Source organism: Fistularia commersonii, chromosome 24 (assembly GCF_037954325.1).
Source record: "Fistularia commersonii isolate RoL2024-O1a breed Wild chromosome 24, RoL_Fcom_v1.0, whole genome shotgun sequence".
Lineage (NCBI taxonomy): Eukaryota > Metazoa > Chordata > Actinopteri > Syngnathiformes > Fistulariidae > Fistularia > Fistularia commersonii.
In genome coordinates, this window is record NC_141307.1 from 2,549,772 (window position 1) to 2,568,362 (window position 18,591).

The window sequence follows — 18,591 nt, forward strand, 5'->3', positions numbered from 1 at the left end:
CCCTCTATGTAGCCCAGAATTCCAGAGTAACTTCTGTCATTTGGGCAGTTCTCAAAGGAAGCTCTGCAGTTAAAAACAAATGTTAGATTCCGCAGCACTTCATTTGAGTAGTAGAGCAGAGACAGTCTACTGCCCCTCAAAGTAAGTGTTGCAGGACTTAACATTTGTTTTTGACTGTATAATGATTGCATCTGTATTCTGAAAGATATTTGATAAATGCAGCTGAAAGCATGCGAGAGTATGCAGATGTGTCCCTAAATTAGTATCTTTAAAATAAAAATAAAATTGAAAAAATGATGTAAAAGATATATAATTATATAAATATGAAATGTACAATTAATTATCCATTAAGGGACATATTTATTCATCGACCCGGTAAAGAAATTGTGAATAATGTGGACACAATACACACAGTGTTGTGTTGCTACTTTCTGTAAATGTTTATTATATAATTTTCTTATGGTGTCACACAGCTCAGAATACAGAGAATAACAAAATATAAATACAAAGACAATGCGGGTTCACAGAGGGCAAAGCGTAACTGATATAAAAAGGGACGCAAATTGAGATGCTGAACTGGTGCCGGTTTCTCTAAACCCACGCAAAATCAACGGCGCCGGAGTGTTGAGAGAGAATCCGGACATTTGTGTGTTTTGAGATGAGAAGAGTTTATTTTAACACTGCCAGTTTTGAAAAACACAAATACTGCGAATTACAGGTTGTAGTACTGTTACCCTCAAGTTGCACGAAGAAAGACAAGCACGTCCGAAGTATCCCAGAGGGAAACAGTTGATTTTTGTGATTATGTCCTCATTCTGATGTGCCATCAGGTTGTTTTTGGCTCAACCTCTTGATGGTTTTTAAACTAAATGCCCGACACTTAAGGGTTTAATGATGTGACCTTCTTGAACTCTGTCGCCGGCACGAAATCTGAGCTCTGAACCGTAAAAAATGCCGGAGTGGTGAAGCAGTGAATATCGCAGCAGCGGGCGACTCATCCTCCTGGAGTTAGTAAACACGACACATTTGGAGACACCATGAATCAAGACTATACATGAGAAAATAAAAACAAACGTCAGACGACGTCCGAGTGGAGATCTACTTGATGTTAATGACTAGAATAACGCCCCGCCACCCTTTGCACCAGTTAATTTTCAAAAAAAATCCTGCACCCCCTTGGGCATTTCAGAGAGGATCGTCTAGTAATGTCTGACGGTTTCACTGTCCCGATCCGACAGTTTGTTGTAATTCACTGATTTTCCTCCCCGACTCGACTCCGGGATGGATTTACCACCGACCTCTGACCTTAGGGACCCTAAAACACCTCCGACTGCAGCCTGGTGCAGTTCTGGTTTTGTCCAAAGAATGTGTCCAATGAAGGAGGGAATTATTTTAAGGTGACCTCAGGTCAAGTCATTTGTTTAAGCTTCTTAAAAAAAAAGAAAAGCAGTTATAGTAAAAAAAAAAACTGACAGCATCGTGGACCCCCCCCCCCCCCTTCTGGTGCATCATTCTATTGTATAAAGATGTAGGTTTTTGTTTATTATTTTTGTTCAGGTTTCTTTTTTTTTCCTAATTTCCTGGTAATTGTGTAAATGTCAGGCTAAAAAAAAAATTCTAAGCCGAGATTTCTCCCAGATCATTAGCAAAAATCGAAATAAAAGTAAGTTATTGAGGGATATTCTTGAAAGTGCAGTTTAAGGTGTCTGTCCAGGGGCTTCATGTGCTCTCAGTCTAAACTCCAAGCAGTGGTTTTAAACCCCAACACATTTCACAGTTTGATCCAGAAGGAACTTTCCAATGAGACAACAGACCTGAAGAAAACCACACACACCAAAACAACCCTCAGAAGTGCAGCGAAGGCTTTACGGACAGATCGGACTGCCGTTTCTGCTAACTGGACCTGAACCCTTTGGAGAACATTATATATAGAAAGATGGCTTTAATTGGTGCAAAGGATGCAGAGCACTATACGGGCCAAAGTGTGACGTGGTACAAACAAAAAAAAAAAATTTAAAAATGTAAAAAAAATGTTTTAAAAAAGATACGTTTTAGTCATAAATGTTGGAATATCTTGCAGGGGGCGGACTAGACTTTGTATCTTTGTATTCTGTCCGACACCTGATTGGGAGAGAGTGACGTTTACTCTGTTTGTTTCGGCCCCGGGCTGGAAGCTGGATGACGTGGTTGTGCGGGCGGCCAGGTCTTCACAGCAGGATGCAGCTGCAGGACGTGCCCTTCTGGCCGCTGAGCAGGCCGTGCTGCGTGGTGGCGAGCGACTGGATTAGGTTCCAGAAGTGCTTAAAGGAGATGCCCTCGCCGTCGCCGACGCCCATCTTCCTCATGATCTCGCCCAGGCCCTGCTCTGTGCCGATGCCCTGCAGTGACAACCGCACAGGAAACAGTCAACGCCTTTTTCAGGTTAACTGGAACCCCCTGGTTTTCAGCAACCCAAAAATGACCTCTGGTTCATTTTTGACAATCGGTTCAACTTCACATGATTCGAGACAGAAATGCAGGCAATTTATTGATATTGAAAAAAAAAACGGGTAAAAATCACCGGCAAGGGGTTTTCAATATGTCAAAAAATGTCTTGGTCAGTTTATATTCGTCTTTTATTTTACAATAGAGAAAGAAGTTTCAATTGATTTTGTAGGTAATATTCAAATAACTCCCTGTTAATTTTCAAACACTTCTTATAATAACTACAAAAATAACAATCAGTATATCTATAAAGTGCCTCTGTACAAATGAGAAGAAGGGTATGAACTTGAACGATGATCTTTTTCTCATTTATGCTAATTTCTTGGTTTAAAATCATCATTAAAAGGTGATTCCTTGTTAAATTCGACTTTTGAATCACAAAGAAATATTTGTATTGTTTTCACAATGTCGATTGAATGGAAAAGCTCCATTCGGTTTCACGCTGCACTTCAGGCGCCTTGGCGTAATCTAGAAAAATACTTGGGTAGATCCTCCCGCTCATCGAGGAACCTCACGCCGAACCGAACATGACGGACCAAACTGTGTGTTTTTCATTTAATTATCCGCCCAAACGACTCTGGCTAAAACATCCCGAATGCAACTGAAAGAGTTACACATAAACGCAAGATAAAACAAAAAAAGGGATTTTTTTAAAGCGGGTGGCGAGGGGGGGGGGGGAGGGGGGGTCACTGTAAAGGAATGCTCCTCGGGGCAAGCGTTCAAACAGAATGTGTCTGGAATGTGTACACAATTACAACACCGCCACTACTACTACTACAACTACACGCCGTTTACGACCGCGAGCTCCTCCGCTCGTTTGAAGCCATAAACTGAATATCACAACACTCACACAAGAAGATACTGCACCTCTGTGTTCTCTCACCGGATCCACATTCCCTGGTGTGCTCTCAGTTAATCTCCCATTGTTAAAAAAAAAAGGATAAAATAAGTGTTTGAAATCGATTTTAAATTAGCAAGAAGTGTAAACGTTGCCGTTGTGTTTCCGCCCGCCGGAGTGTGAACAGACAGTCGGTCTGTTGCACGGATTCATGGCCTGTGTCACGGCTCCGCGCTCCTAATCGGGGATTCAGATTGAAATTTTCACCCGAGGGCCCCGAGACCATTGTTGACATTTTTTTTTGAAAATTTACAAAAAGCAAAAAAAAAAAAAAAAAAAAGTTTTGAATTATTTGGCCAAGATGCAAACATTAGTTGGATGTAAAATAAATTATTTTAATCCAATTAATATAATTCCATTTGATTTATTGGATGCATTTTTGATGAGTTGGCCTGTTGTACTATTTGAAAGAATCCAGAATCAATTCTTGCTTTTCTCCTCCAAGAATTTATCTTATAACTATCTAACTTCTTCGCTTAATTTTGAAGCCCAATAGATCGGCGATAGTGTCTCAATAATATCATTGGTGTCATTATCAATCAGACTACATTTGTATAACTGGATCAAATTTAACACAAAGCACTTGATGGAGCATAAAGAAGTGTGTGTGTGGGCGGGGGAGTAAGTCTCTTTCAGTGTGTGTTTGTGTGGATTGTGTTTCTATGTACAAGCCTTCACAGCGTGTACCTAACTGTCGGTAGTTCCGTGTGTGCGCATGTGTTTTTTTTGTTGTTTATATAATGCTTGAGAGTGTGTTTGTGTGTCATTGTAATGCGTGTGTGTGTTTTTTCTTGGAGGTGTTTGTGTAGGTTTGTGTTTAAGTCTCCACAATGTGTGTGTATTCTTGTCTGTATGTTTAAGTCTGCAGTATTTGTGAGCGTGAGTGTGTGTGTGTGTGTGTGTGTGTATGTGTGTGTATGTGTGTGTGTGTGTGTGTGCACAGGGTTTGCTGCTGTCTGAGCATGTCTCTGTCTGCCTGTGTGTGTGTGAGCCTCGCAGCCGCGCCCTGTTGCCGCGGCGATCCACGCCAGTCTCGGCGGCTTTACCTTCACCAGGTTGGGCAGCTGGGAGGACAGCAGCCCCTTGAACTCGTCCGTCTTCAGCGTGCCGCTGTTGTCGGCCGAGGCGGAGTGGAACTGGGTGACCAGCGTGTTGATGGCGCTCTCGAGGTCGGAGTACTGCAGGAGCCAGGAGAGACAGGAGGAAAAGCTTAGTCACCCTCACATCTAATACCACGTCTGCCACGGAGGGCCTCCCAGCAGGCTGCTGGCTCTGCCCGGGTTACGGTTAAGGGAAAATTGCGGCTTCGGTTAAAAGTAGCCTCCGCCATCTGGGCGCGTCGGTGGACAGATGACAGGCGGGGAGGCGGCGTGGGTTCGAGCCGCCGCTGAATCCTGCCTGGTGGATTCCCGAGGAGCAGGAGAGGTCCTGCACCCGTCACACACACACACACACACACACACACACACACACTCTCTATATATTGCTCCACAGAAAAGAACAGAACCGGGGAGTTTTTATTTCTCCCATCTGTTGCACAAAAACTCCCAATCCACGGCCAGATTTTATGCAGGACTGGGAACCTTTTGTAATTCAGGTAATATTTCATATCATTCTCAGAAAACTTTTGCAGAGTTTCAATCGATTTGATTTGTTGGTGGATTAGGTTTCATTTTGAGGCAACACGGGAAAAGTGCAATCCCTCTGCGTTTGCTTTTATTGCAGTGTAATGAGGCTTGGAGGTAACAGGCAAAACTGAAAAGGGTGCTGCGCCTCCTCAGAACTGATGTGAAAATATGATCGCTTCTGCAGCTACACGACTGTCATGTCTTTTTTTTTTTTTAAATTTACATGTCGTTTCCCATTATTCCAGCCCCGAGGGCCCAATTATCCAATGCAACACATATCATTTTTAATTAGTACCGACATGTGGCATAATGAGGGGGCGACAAGAAAACATACTCCACAGAACTGTATTCCACAACGGGTTGGTTTGGAATGATCATTTATTTAATTTTAAAATCCACTCCAAACTGCAACGCGGTGTCATGGATATCACCAATTGCGTATAAAATTCATTTTAAATGCTGCTGAAGGTGGTTTAGGGAGGGCGCCGTTGTGTTGGGAGTTTCGGTTGCTGACAAACATCTTTTCATCGTCCTTGTAACTAAATGTGAGTCAGTAATAATTGTACCCGCTGGGATAACTTCCAGTTTGAGTCCTTACTTCTAAGAACGGGGTTAAAATCCAATCATCTTGTGATTCTTCCCTGTGTTCAGGGTGCAATCAGACCAAAGGGCTTGAAATCTGATCATAAAATGAGTCACTTTACAGAGGCTGCGGTGGTTAAAAAAAAAAAAAAAAAAAAAAGAAGACAGAAAGAAAGAAGAAAAACCCAGCGGTTCTACGGCCGCCCCTTTCACAATGTAAGTCAATCGTGACAAAAAAAAAAAAAAAAAAAAAAAAAAAAAAAAAAATCTGGGCCAAGGCAGGCACGTCACATGACCGACTCTCTAAACAACCGGGATCCACACGTTATCGGCTTCGAGACTTCCTGTGAGGTGAATCATCCCCTCCTGCATTGTTCTGGTCACCGGCAGGACACACACACCGACTGGAAATGTTGGGGCCGTTTGTGGCTTTGGAGAATTCACTGAATTGCTCTAAGATGTGAGTCACCACCCCCCGGCCCGGCTCCGGAGGCCCGGCGCTGAACGCAGCTCAAACCAGGCCACATTTCCTCCGGTTCCGAGCCGGATCGAGAGGCGGACGTGATCGACCCTGTTTCCCACAGCGGGTCCGTGTTCCCGAGATTTGTCGCAAAAATGAAAGTGCCGAGCGGGATCGAGAAGGACGTAACTGTACAAAAGAAGAAAAAAAAGGCTTGAAAAGAAATGGCTAAACACTTGAGTTTTTTGTTGGGATCTCATGTTCCGACAGGGGAGAAGGGACGAATGAGCTCTGAATAAAAACAACCCGAAAGATGAAAATTTACAAACAGCCGCTGCGTGGAGCCCAAACATATGACAATCCGCATGCTGGGACTGAAACGGAAAGTCAATAAGTGTCACCTGACACAAACTGCTGACTAAACCACCGTGATCTGAAGGTTTACTCCCATTTCAATTGAATTTGTTGCAAAAAATGAATTAAAAAAAAAAATCCGCTCAAAATGAGCCAGAAACTAAGAGGAAACTCTTTAAAGTCACCTTAAACTTGTAAAAATTACAATTAAGATGTTGAGTATTCATTCTGAAATATACAGCTCAAAAAAATAAAGGGGACACTTGGAGTAACATTATGTTGTTTAAGTGCTCCCTTTATTTTTTTGCACATTGTTTATTATCAGTTAACTACATTTTGAAATACAAACCTAATTTTAACTTTAAAATCTATCATGCGTAGGTTGAACAGACACACTTCCCTTCAAATGAACATTTCAGAAAGCAACACTGGAACAATGCCATCCTGCAAAGCTTAGTAAATACTAGTGTCGCTCTTCGAATATTCAAAAATGCGTCTTTCAGTTCTTGAGCCGCTCTCTGTCCTCCAGGGCTCCTGGGTGAAACTTACAGTCATGCAATACATGCGGGCTCGCAGCTCCGTCAAACCACGCCCTTGCGTCTCAGAATGACTGATACCCGCCATGTCTGAGAAAACCGACTCCTTGGTGTTGACTTTGACTTCTTTTATTCATCAGAGGGATTGAAGGGAAAAAGATTGCTTTACAGCCTTGAAATCACAACTCGGTGTGTGGGTGGTGGGGGTCCGCTTAGCAACAAACCGCTGCTTTTGTTTGGTTCATTTGAATGTGTGGCGTCGGACTACTCTTTTTCTGTTTTTTTCCCAGCTCTGTGGGGATATGAAACCTACCACAGCTTTGTTTTTTAGATTTTTGGTGGTGGCGGGGGTCATCTGTAGACAAGTTTCACAAGATTCTTTTCAACCACCGGTTATACGTCCGATCGTTGTCCATCTGAAGCTCGCAAGCTCTGCCAGCACAGGAGCGTAGCTGACCACAGAATTGTGCAAAATTAAAAAGTACAACGGTATGCATGTGGACGCTGAAATATCCATCGCAAAACTAGGTCAGTTAAGTTGTCCAGTCGGCAGGAAAACTAGTCGATTTAATTTTGTACTTTGCACTGGAAATGACTTCAAGGAATGAGGAGGAAAGTGCATCGAACATAGAAACTGTTTTCGAACTGTTAAGTAAACAAGAAGGAACCGTTTGAGCCACAAAGACTCCAGTTTGTAACGTTTTGTCTTCATTAAAAATGACAAGCATGAGATTGTCTATCGAACGGAGCATAACCCCATTTTGTCTCTGTTGACCTCTCCATAATAAATATGACGGCTGGTTGTTTCTCTGCTATTATGAAATAGCCGGCTGTTGAATGAAAGAGTTTATAATTAGAACTACAATAATCCCAGGTTCATGTCCCGAGGGTTCAGTGTCCCCACGGTTCAATGCTCCATAGGTTAAAATGGTACAAAATTGAAACAACACAGATGGTGTACTTTTCCCCCGCTGGAGAAGCACAATGCCTAACCTGTGATTTTGCAAGTGAAGGTGTGTTAACAGAAAATCAAACAATGGTGGATCCTGGGAACCATCCTTCTATGAATGAGCGTTGGGGCACGAAGGTCATGCCAGGCCACGCCAATCCCACTTACTGTTAAGACTGTAAACCGGCACAGACATGAAAACAGACATGAATCACCATGCTCTAAACTTGCTGTCATGGTGACAAGCTGAGCACTGGGTGACTGACAGCCATCACTCAGGATCAAGTTCATTGTTATTCACACAAGCTGGTCAATAAGACTTCTAATCGGAGGAGGAACTAGTTCAAACCGAGGACTCCGTACAATTAATACACTTTAATACACGACCGCAGGAAGAATAGATTTGCAATCAAGTTAATTTTTAGGCCTTTGACTTTTCAAACGGAACCGCATGTATGCTGGACATCGACTTATCTACTCTCGCTGAATAATCAACATCACAACTAAAATCAATGTGCAATCCGTTGTGAGGTTAGCTTAGCAAGCTACAGGGAGAGAGGGCTACTTCCTGAGTTTCGATAATGCAGCGCGTCACCGCCGCTAAAAGCACTTTTGGAAGCATGGGGAAGAGCGAGAGATGCCAGTTAGGCAGAACTGAATGCAAAATCAGAATCGCTCGACAGGTTAGAGGAACTGAACACAGCAAAGTGTTCAGGGTTCACGAAAATGCCTCCCATGCGGGAAGTGTCAAGTCACATTTCTACACGGACTTGCCGAAAATCTGTCAGGCCACGTGTAACACGATGCGTGCCCTCTTTTGGTTAATGCAAGTATTTCTTCACGCAACGGAAGCAAATGCTCCAAGAATTTTTACCCATCCTATTGAATCATTTAACTATCATCATAAGCTCACAGATAGGAGGGAACAGCATGTTAGCTATTCTATTTTCACCGCTAGCGAACAACCCAACAATGCTCGTCTTTTAGTTGGTGACAGGACGGAAATGCATTCAGAATTACTGCCACTTTTATCAGAGGAAAAAATATAATATAATCAGTGGTGTTGACCCCCCTTCACACTCACACACACACACACTCGCGCTAAAGTACTATTTTTGAACAGCCTGTCTATTCAGACATGATAATCCAAATCACTTGAAGTGTGTTATCATTTTATCAGATGACACCTTCCTTCTAGCAGCCCGAGGTGGGAGTCGTCCAGTGAAGGGTGGAGCTGAAGCCAGGACAGCAAGCTGACGATCGCCGCTGTCTGCAGCCACCGAGTTGGCAAATGTTTGACATACTTTTGGATGATATTCAACATTGTTATAGACAAAAGGAGGGGTGCACGAGTGTGTGCTTGGTGGGAGGGGTTGCTCCAGTTGAAACACAGTAAATGCGTTTTCACTCTAAAACCTGATAAGGTTTCCTCCCTTTCCGAAAATATAACATCTCACTCATACCCACCCCACCCTCCCCCACGCACACACACACACTGAAAAGTATCTTTTGCCACCTGATGTTTTTGTTCCACCTGATGTGCAGACAAGTCAGTATTTAGAGCGCTGTCTTTGAGGGTTTTAAAACTTTGAAATCCAGTTCTGAGATTTGACAGCCACACCAACAGATATGTCCATGTTCTTGACAAAAATAGAGCGCTATCACGGTGTGTGTGTGTGTGTGTGCGTATCTATGTGTGCGTGTGTGTGGGCTCTGGGGGCTGCTGAGGTGCAGCGGGTCGAACCACACCCAAGCCCTTCTCCACCTCAACTTTTCTAACTGGGCTGCACACCTGTGAGAATTTGTGACTAAAACAAACGTGGCGCCGTGCTTGTGCCATTGGTCTAACTCTCCACGCCCTACTTCCGGCACCTCCACGAGAACCACACCCAGATATTTTTTCTTCTTCTAAACGTTTCGTTTTTATTCTCGATGAAGCAACCACCTGCCAAGTTTCCGCCCGTTGAGACACGACCCCCGGGGTCACACCGAATCCCGGGGCCTCCGCAGCAATCCCTCGGCCCCGGGGCGGGTGGGTGGGGGTCGACACACAACCTCACAAACGGTGAAACAATGCTCGCCACATGTGGATTAGCAACGCAAATAAAGCACCTGGGTGAACGTGTCCTCAGCTGAAACCAGGCAGGGAGGAAGCTCAAGCTGCTTCAAATATGAAGAGCCCCTCCGCGCCTCTTTTGCGACACCCACCCTGACAGAGCAGCTCCGGCGTGACCAGTACAGTTATTAAGCTAATTTCTCTGTTGTTGACGTGTCTTTTATTCTTTAAATAGCATAATTTGGAGTTTAAATCTATTAGGGTGTCTTAAAGAACTGTAAAGTGAGTTCACCAATTTGAGGGGGGGGGTGATCAAACTCAGTCCTTGCAACTTTTTAAAACTACTCACAATTTTTTTTAGCTCGCTTTAAGTTAAAGTATGATGTTCTGTGTATCTTTTTATGCGATTTGAAATGTTTAAAAAAAAATCTAAATCAGATGAGAGTTTTGACATTTCAAACGGTTTTTAGTGAAGGGGGCGTCCGGGGGGAGGGGGACTGCTGGCCGGCTGACAGGTGGACCCACCTGGGCCCCGCGTCCCCCTCCGACGGCGACCTCCGCCCGTCGCACCGCGGACCGGACGCCTCCCCAAGCCGGGATGGAAGGCGCGCCGGCCGGCGGGCGGCCACGACGGCTCAGCCTCTCCCCAGCTCCCGGTCCTCAGGGAGGGGCAGCTCGGTCTCCCCCCGCGCGGAAAACACGGACGGAACTACTTTCCGGCTCAAATGCGAGGCAGCTGGATCGCAACGGCCTCGACGTTTGATTTTTTTTCCCTCCTTCGATTTATTTTATGTATTTAGGGGGAGGCGAAACTCATAAAATCCAAATAAAATGTAAAAAAAATTTAAATAAATCAAAAACTAGTCCTAATGGGGATTTTTTTCCGAAAAGGGGAGAGGAAATAGGCCCCAGCGGAGGAGCAGCTCCTACCTGAGGCATGTCGACTTCTCGGGCGGGAGAACTTTTTTCCTTCCTGCGTGTCTCGCTGGTGTCGCTGTGGTGTGTCAGCGGAGGCGCAGTCCGTCTGCCGCTGGCAGCCGCCCTGGATCCTCCCCGAAAAACCAGGAAGAAGGCGCTGTAATCTGACGCACGGCTGAGAAAGAAAGAGAGAGAGAGAGAGAAAAAAAAGACGGGGAGGGAGGAACGTACCTAGCTAGGCTAACTAGCTTCTTCTCCGTGGGGCCCCCCGCGCGCTCTGCTTACGGGGCCCCGGCTCGCGCGTGTTGGTATGCGCAGGCGCGGGAATCAGGTGTGCGGTCAACATTTGGCGCCCAGAACATCTGGAAACTTTTAGGAAAACCTGTCTTTTCTGTCTTATTCTGTGCACGACATGCAAGTTTAAAACTAGTGTGATTTCATTAGGAATCGATTCATTCCATTTTTTTCCTCTTTCTTTTTTTTTTGACATGAGGTTCACATAGTGTTGGAAAAGAGGCCTGGTTTTGCAATAATGAAAAAAAAAACAAACAGGGTGAGAGGAGACCGACAGAAAGACACGGAGAGGGAGAGAGGAAACAGGCACAACCGCATTCTTTCTATCTGGTTTTATGGCTGTCGGTATGGGGGGGTTGAGAGGGGAGGGAAGGGGTTGAGGGAAGGGGGGGTGTGCGCAAAAAAAAATAAAAAGTGGTTCAAATTAGCCGCAGAAATCTTTCTGAAGAAAAAAAAATCCAGCAGAAGAAACAGCAAAATTCCAAGAAGTAAAAGTAGGGGAGTTTTCCCTCCACTTGTGTCCCCAGGGTGAAGAAGAAGAAGGGTGTGTCACACAGTATATGATCTCTGGAACCCCCCACCACCACCTTCTGGGATCTGGAGTATCAAACTGGAGGGATGATGCCACACCCAGTCACAAGCCACAGCGAATTGTTTCAGTGTGAGACCATCAATATTTCCCTTCATCTATGGAGGGGAGAGAGTGTGGGAGTAGGATCAGGGTGGGGGGCTCCAGATGCTTTGTGTTAACAAGCATGTACACAAGCACACACACAAGAAGGATGCAAAAGGAGTGCCATTAAGTCAAAGTTACATGGGAATATTAAAGTGAGAAGGTGGGATGTGCATGTGCAAGTATGAAGATGTCCTTGAGTGTCGGGTAACGCACCCTAAAAATGTTTTGTTTATTATTAGGATTCCGGGATGTCAGCCCGGGTCCTCGGGTGGAGTCCCAGCTCTGCAGTCACTTCAATACACTGTCACAGTAAAATATCTAATGCTATTCGTCACAACCATGTTAACACTGTTAACATTTCTTTGCACTGTTTGCATTTCATTGCTATAATATGCTCATAATATACATATATGTTATGTTCATACATGTTATGTTTTTTTTCATCCTGCTCTTATCCTTGTTGTTTTGGTTGTCTATTGTCACCCTTGCTGTTGTTTTTTTTTTTTGCTACCTTTTAATTGTCTCTTTTATTTATATTTATACTCATATTTATTGATATTGTTATTATTATCTGATCGATCTTATAAGAATTTCATTGAACTTGGAAACATGTTTCCAGATTCTGCATACCAGAATAAACATGTCTAATGTTGAATCACAAGAAATTATTTCTCCTTGATTTTCAGGTGAAAATCAGGACATATGTGCATTTTGGAGAACATTAGTGCATATTTTTCATCCATGCATCACTTATACCGCCTATCCTTCACTGAGAGTCACAGAAGGGCTGGAGCCTATCCCAGCTATCCTGGTGATACATGATGTGCGTGTTTATTTTTTCTCATCGTTGCAACAAAAGCAGCAAAGCTGTGCATTCATTCTTTCCTTCCGTTGCCGCTGGGTGAGAGGCATCACAAGCATTCAACTATTACAGTGTAATAGTTGTGTCATTTCTGTCATTTCCGTGTCATTTCTGACGCTCAAATGTCATTTGAGCGTCAGAGGTAAGAAAAATCCATTAGCACGATTCTCCTTTTTAGATTAATGAGTTGGAACATTAAGGATGGTCCTGATGGTCTGCACCGTAACAGTCCCTTGATGGTTTCCACCTGGTCCCCATTCGAGCATTTACATGTGGCGCAAAGCTATTAGCCTTACTTTGTCCTGATGCTGCTCAGCTTCCTGGTCTGTATTCCTGTTTATGTTTAATAATTGCTCACGCCATGTTTCTGTCAAACCCTGTGACGCTCCACGCCGACCCCTCGTCGAGTGATCGGATTTAAACGTCCCTGTCAAATCGCCCTTTTGGCTAAAGGTTGCAACCAAGGCCGTATCTGAGAGTAGTTTTCAGCTTTGTTTCCCTGCAGCGGTAGGTTGGACTGGGCGGTCTCTGAAAAATGTTTATTGAAAATATGACCGTGACAGGTTTCAATCTACAGGCAGAAATGTGGCCCGAACAAACAGGTCACTTTGCCGATTCTGGTTTTCAGATTTTGTAGGTGAGTCACTGCTTTTTAATTTTCATTTTTCCACACACATTGAGGTATTCTTGCAATCTAAGATTTAAAAAAAATATATATTTGACACTAATTTCCAGTTAATTTTCAGTTTGCTTGCTGTGGGACCTTTCTTGCAAATGTAGACATATTGACACTAAAAGTTATACTTGGTTTTAGGAAAACTATTTCTAAGTTTAAAAGTGACCTCTGCCGTTCCTCTGATGTCTACCTAACACCTAAATAAAAAATAAGGCGCAACATAAAACCGCTTGAAATAATTCATCAGAAAGTGATTTGACTGTGACTGATAAAAATGTCAGTTTCTGAACTCAGTGCTGAGCTGGAGGTGAAACCCCTCCAGATGTTCCTTCAGCTTCTCCCTCACGTCCTCCCTCATTTCCACCGTCGAGCTGTCTACTGCAGAGCGCTGGTTTCCCTGTTTATCCTCACAGAGCATCTGGACTCCAGACAGACCTCCGTCGCCCTCCGTCGTCGGGCTGAACTCTGTTTTCAGGTCCAGTTCTGAAACCAGTACGGTTTGTGCGTCATCGCCGACTCCCTCCATCTTGAGAAGGCCTTGCAAACAGTCTTCGGCCGGGAGGGGGAGGAGGATGAGCTGCGCCTCGGCGTCGCCCTGGATCCAAAACAGCTGCGGGCACAGATCCTGGTGAGACTCCGGGCCCTCGGACTCCCCGTCACCCCCCTCAGACAGCAGCGGCTCCTGCTGGGGTTCGAGGAAGGACAGATTCAGCTCGCGGGCGTCCGGCAGGGATGCTGCCCCCGGAACCGCCGGCTGGAAGCTCTGGAGGAGAACCGGAGGAAGAGGCGCCGGGAGGCCGGCTTCGTCCCCTGGCGGCCTTTCTGGCGTGACCCTGGATCCACCTTCGGAAGTCTTTGCCGAGTCCGTGGGCTCGGCGGGCTGGACGTCTCCCGTGGGTTGTGTCAACCGCCCCCCAAGCCGTCCCCTTCCACAGTAAAAACAGAACCCCTTGTCTTCAGACCAGCGGCTTGTGTCCGGGTGAAGACCGGCCCCGGCCTGATCCATCTGATCCCCACATCTGTCCTCCAACTGTCCCGAATCCTCGCTTCTATCCTCCCCTCTTCCTCCCCGGCCCTCCGCCTCCGGAATCCAGCCCCCCCTGTGTTTGGGTCCGTCCCGGGACACGAGCAGCGTGTGCTTGAGCCGTTTATCCCTCAGCCTCAGCACGGCGCTCCGCAGCCGGTTCTCCCTCCGCCGGGCGGCGTGCAGCTGCCTCAGGGCTTTCTCCAGGCAGTCGATGGCCTGGTCGTAGCGCCGCCTCCACAGCAAGGGGCAGAGCTGAGCGTAGCTGTGCTCCTTTGGCAGGTAGAAGCCCGGCGGCGGCGGCAGGCGGCGCATGTAGCGCGACGGCGACGGCGGCGGGGAGGGCGAGAGCCGTTCCACCTCTGCGAGCGCTCCAGAAGACAAGGGCCTACGCTCGGCCCGCGACCTCCGACCTTCTTCTAGAGTTGGACCCAACTCTGTCTCTTCGCCCGAATTCTTCCTGCAAAGAAAGGAGTGAATGTCCCGTTAACCCGTCCTTCACATGAAGTTGAACCAGAGTAGTTTGTTGATCCAGACCTTTTTAAGTGAGTAAACTCACTCATTTGAAAACAAACACAGGAATTCCTGCAGAGTTCAACCTTTTTTGTTTTATACCTGCTTCTTGGGGACTTGTTGCTGTGGTTACTCAAAAAATTAGCAAAAGTCACATGACCTTCCCCTGGCAGGGATGGATGATGGGTTTATGTAAACATGCTGGAAGAGTTTCTGTTACAAATTTGCATGGCAGGTGCAGAAGACCGTTCGCAAAACAGGATCCCTGTCGGAGCATCGCTGTTTCCAGCCCACCTCCTAACATCACCCCGGGGGGGAAATGGAATCCGTAACGTGACGAGTGGCTCGAAGTGCACGGCCGCCCCGGGGTTTCGCAGCCACTTATACCTCAGCGTTTACGTGACTGCCCGCTCCAGGGAAGAAGTGGTTCAGGCACTTCAGAAGCGTCGCTTCTGGCATTGACACTTGATCAGAATGCTTCACTGGTCCAATTTGACAAGACGAAACAGGTCAAAAATGAGGGCCGTTGACTCACGGGCTTATTGGATTCTGCCGCCAATGTGACCTCTAAGATGTGAACAAAACCTTCCCGCTTCACTCCAAACTGATCTACAAACGCGCCTTTGTTAGCTCGCTGTTACACTGACGATGTTGACTTGGGAAGAGGCGGGGCCAGGCCGCGGCAAATAAATCACTTAGCTCTGCACACCTGTCGGCGCATTTGGGAGGCATCGCCCGTCTTTTACACTTGGCGGTTGGAGAGGAGTCAAACACGGTGGGGAACGCGTCTTCTTTCAGTCTTCTGATCCCGCTGGGGAGGAGAAAGAAGGGCGGATTGTCACCTGCCGGTCAGAGATCTGTTCAGCTAAACCATGGATATCAGACTTGAACAATTTAAGTTTGCATGAAATCTGCAAATGACTCTAAATTATGGATTGATTTAAAGATGTAAACTTGTGATACATAGTTCACCAAGCTGCATCATACATTTCTGGGTTGATCATTTGATTACTTTGGAAAAAAAACAAAAAAAAAAGACAGATCATCACTATGATGTTTAATCATCATGTGAAAGAAATGAATTGGAAAAGCAATTTGGGGGGGGGGTTCCAGTTCGTGTTTGTCGTTTCTCCAGACAAAACACAATGTCGTGATAAAGAAACTAGATACATTTTTTGGTTTTTCAATGACACCCAGCCCTGACTGGCAGCTGACCTGCATCCCGTCAGCTCGAAGCTCTCCGGCGTGAAGTGTTTAGAGCAGAAATAGACAAAGTCAGTCTGAGGATCCCAGGAATTGGGGCGGTGGGAGTTTGTGATCCACAGGCTCCGGCGAGTTGCTTCTTTTGGTAACCTGCTCATTTGAGACAGAAAGAAAAGATATACACATGTGAGTGATTCAACTATACACTAGCTTGGTCAAATTGATAAGCAATCAATTTACAGTAATTTCCCGACTATTGGCTGTGACTTTTTTCACATGATTTCAACACAGTGGTTTAAACAATGATGTGGCTAATTCATGTATTTTCTGGTGCTAATGAGCTTAATGCCGCCAAAACATTTAGCCTTGTCACATAGGACCAGTGAAATCACTGTAAAATTCGGAGGCCGTTCAATTCTGACAACGATGAAGACGATTTTAATGGTTGTCATGCTCAGGAGGAAGATAAAGATAGCAATTGGCTGGCGTAGGATAAAACAGGGATAGAAAATGGATGGATGGATGGATGGACTTTTCCTCGTGTTATTTAGTATTCATCTTTTTCATCAACTGTGTTACAGACACTGTTCAGACAAAAGGATTTCCAGTGGATGTTACATGTATGTATTTAATTAAAAGATTAAAATCTGTGTAAATATCTCACGTTACAACGTGGACACCTGTGGCTTCTGGACAAGTGCAGCGTATATATGCAAACATATACTTATTTAGTTAGTTTTAGCTGGTGCTGCTTATATTCAGGTGCGCTCAGCAGTCCAGAAATGATGGTACTCCTGGCCTTTCAAATTAAAAAGCCACATCAAAATTGAGCAAGGAAAGAATCAAAAGCAAGATATTTCTTAAAAAAGAAAAATAGAAATCCAAATGTAATAATACGTGTAATGATAGGGTTTCAGTTTGTCGTCCCTAAATGGTGAACGGAGACAGGAAAACAAAAATGAACGTGATGAAATTGGTGCAAACGTGATAGGGCTGATCGGAAAATAGCAGATGCCCACGCCGTCTGTAACTTTTCCACATTGAACACGGCGCCCACCTGTGAAAAGTCACACCAGCGTTACGTGTCTCGCGGTTGTCCCGAGACTTGCAGCCGCCCGCCGAACAATGGCGGGGCATCTATGGGCACGAGAACAAACAGCGGTTATAGTTTGCCACGTGTCTTCTGTCAGTATCAGACAAGTATGACAAGAATTCCATCTCGATGGAAAACAGAAAACATCCGGTTTAAGAGTTTCATCAGAAATACTTCACTTCACAAAGTTGGATAAAAAGTCTACTCCTTTTTATTTATATTTTTTGTTATTGTCGTTGCTTTACGTCTTTTGTTACCTGTGCTCTGCCCTATGCTGTGGCAATGGCCGAATTTCCCCTTTGGAGATCAATAAAGTCTTATGTTGTCAATCAAGTTTGGCTAAAATAAAGATACATATTTGCTGCTTCTCCAGGTATGTCTGAAATTAAATACCTTTTATTTCCTTATGAACACTTAACTTATTAACAGAAAAGCAATACTGCAAGTTATTTGCCATGATTGCCATGATTGATATAAACTTCAATGTTGAACAGACAATGAGGACTGCAGAGAGAATCATAGATGCCAAACTGCCTTCTGTTCATGGACCGATACATTTTCTGTCAGGAACTAGGCAATAAATGTCACTGCAGACTCATCACACCCTGGACACAAAATTTTCTTACTTCTCCCCTCTGGAAGGAAGTTCAGATCACTGCACGCCAGCACGACCTACCATCACTCTGTTGAACACACATATTATAAGGCCGTACATATTGTGTCATACAACAACAATAACATCACTCCCTAATCATCACTTTGACAAATTCAGATAAAATCTTAATAAAAGTGTGGACTATTCGTTTATTTTATTATCTATTTCACTGTTCACTTTAGCTTTAATACATACTTGGCCTTTCAGGCTGTTTCTGATTGCGATGTTTCGCCACTAGATGGCGCTGTTTCTCTGTCTGTGTCCGGTTCTTGTATCAGCAATAAAGTTTATAGAGAAAAAAAGAAAACTTTCGTGTTCCGATCTAGATGCTGTCGTTCCCGCTGTAGCTGGCTGTTAACGATTACGGCTTTTTGAATATTTGTAGTATTTTTCAACCACCTTACATGTTTAGACTCTCCCTTTGGCCGACCGTTATAACGTTATTTGGGTCAAGCTCCGCGCGATACCCGGCAGACGTAAACTAGCTAGCGGAACATGCTAACTTAAGCCCAGAAATGGCGACATGCTAACCCGCTGTGGACGCAACAAACACATATTGTACCTAAATGCCACTTACTTCTTCAGTTGGGTGAAGACGAAAGAATATTCATGTGTTAATACAGGAATACGACTCTTGCGCAGCGGTTTTGACCTCACGAAGATGGCTGTTCGGTCTTCCGTTCACCTTCTTCCTTGTAGCTTCGTCATCGTTTTTTTTCTTTTTTTTTTC

At 44.9% G+C, this 18,591-nt stretch overlaps 2 protein-coding genes across 5 annotated transcripts; both read right to left on the reverse strand.

The window, feature by feature from the left end:
* Positions 1 to 416: 416 nt before the first annotated feature.
* Positions 417 to 11,006, reverse strand: s100v2 (S100 calcium binding protein V2). The gene is made up of 3 exons (XM_086171359.1): positions 10,878 to 11,006; positions 4,429 to 4,560; positions 417 to 2,378 (listed from the first exon to the last, which is right to left on the reverse strand). The coding sequence occupies exons 1-3, from the start codon at positions 10,884 to 10,886 to the stop codon at positions 2,208 to 2,210; spliced, it is 312 nt and encodes a 103-aa protein (XP_086027485.1). The 5' UTR covers positions 10,887 to 11,006; the 3' UTR covers positions 417 to 2,207.
* A 1,138-nt stretch (positions 11,007 to 12,144) lies between these two features.
* On the reverse strand, positions 12,145 to 18,565 carry thap7 (THAP domain containing 7). Of its 4 annotated transcripts, XM_086171461.1 has the most exons (6): positions 18,439 to 18,565; positions 17,171 to 17,250; positions 16,126 to 16,263; positions 15,620 to 15,721; positions 14,723 to 14,857; positions 12,145 to 14,632 (listed from the first exon to the last, which is right to left on the reverse strand). In XM_086171461.1, exons 2-6 carry the CDS (start codon positions 17,248 to 17,250, stop codon positions 13,651 to 13,653), a joined length of 1,437 nt encoding a protein of 478 aa, XP_086027587.1. In that variant the 5' UTR covers positions 18,439 to 18,565; the 3' UTR covers positions 12,145 to 13,650. The 4 variants fall into 4 exon arrangements, with proteins under 4 accessions (XP_086027587.1, XP_086027583.1, XP_086027585.1 ...); XM_086171457.1 differs by having other exon boundaries at positions 12,145 to 14,857; XM_086171459.1 differs by lacking the exon at positions 18,439 to 18,565 and adding an exon at positions 17,833 to 18,413 and having other exon boundaries at positions 12,145 to 14,857.
* Positions 18,566 to 18,591: the final 26 nt, after the last annotated feature.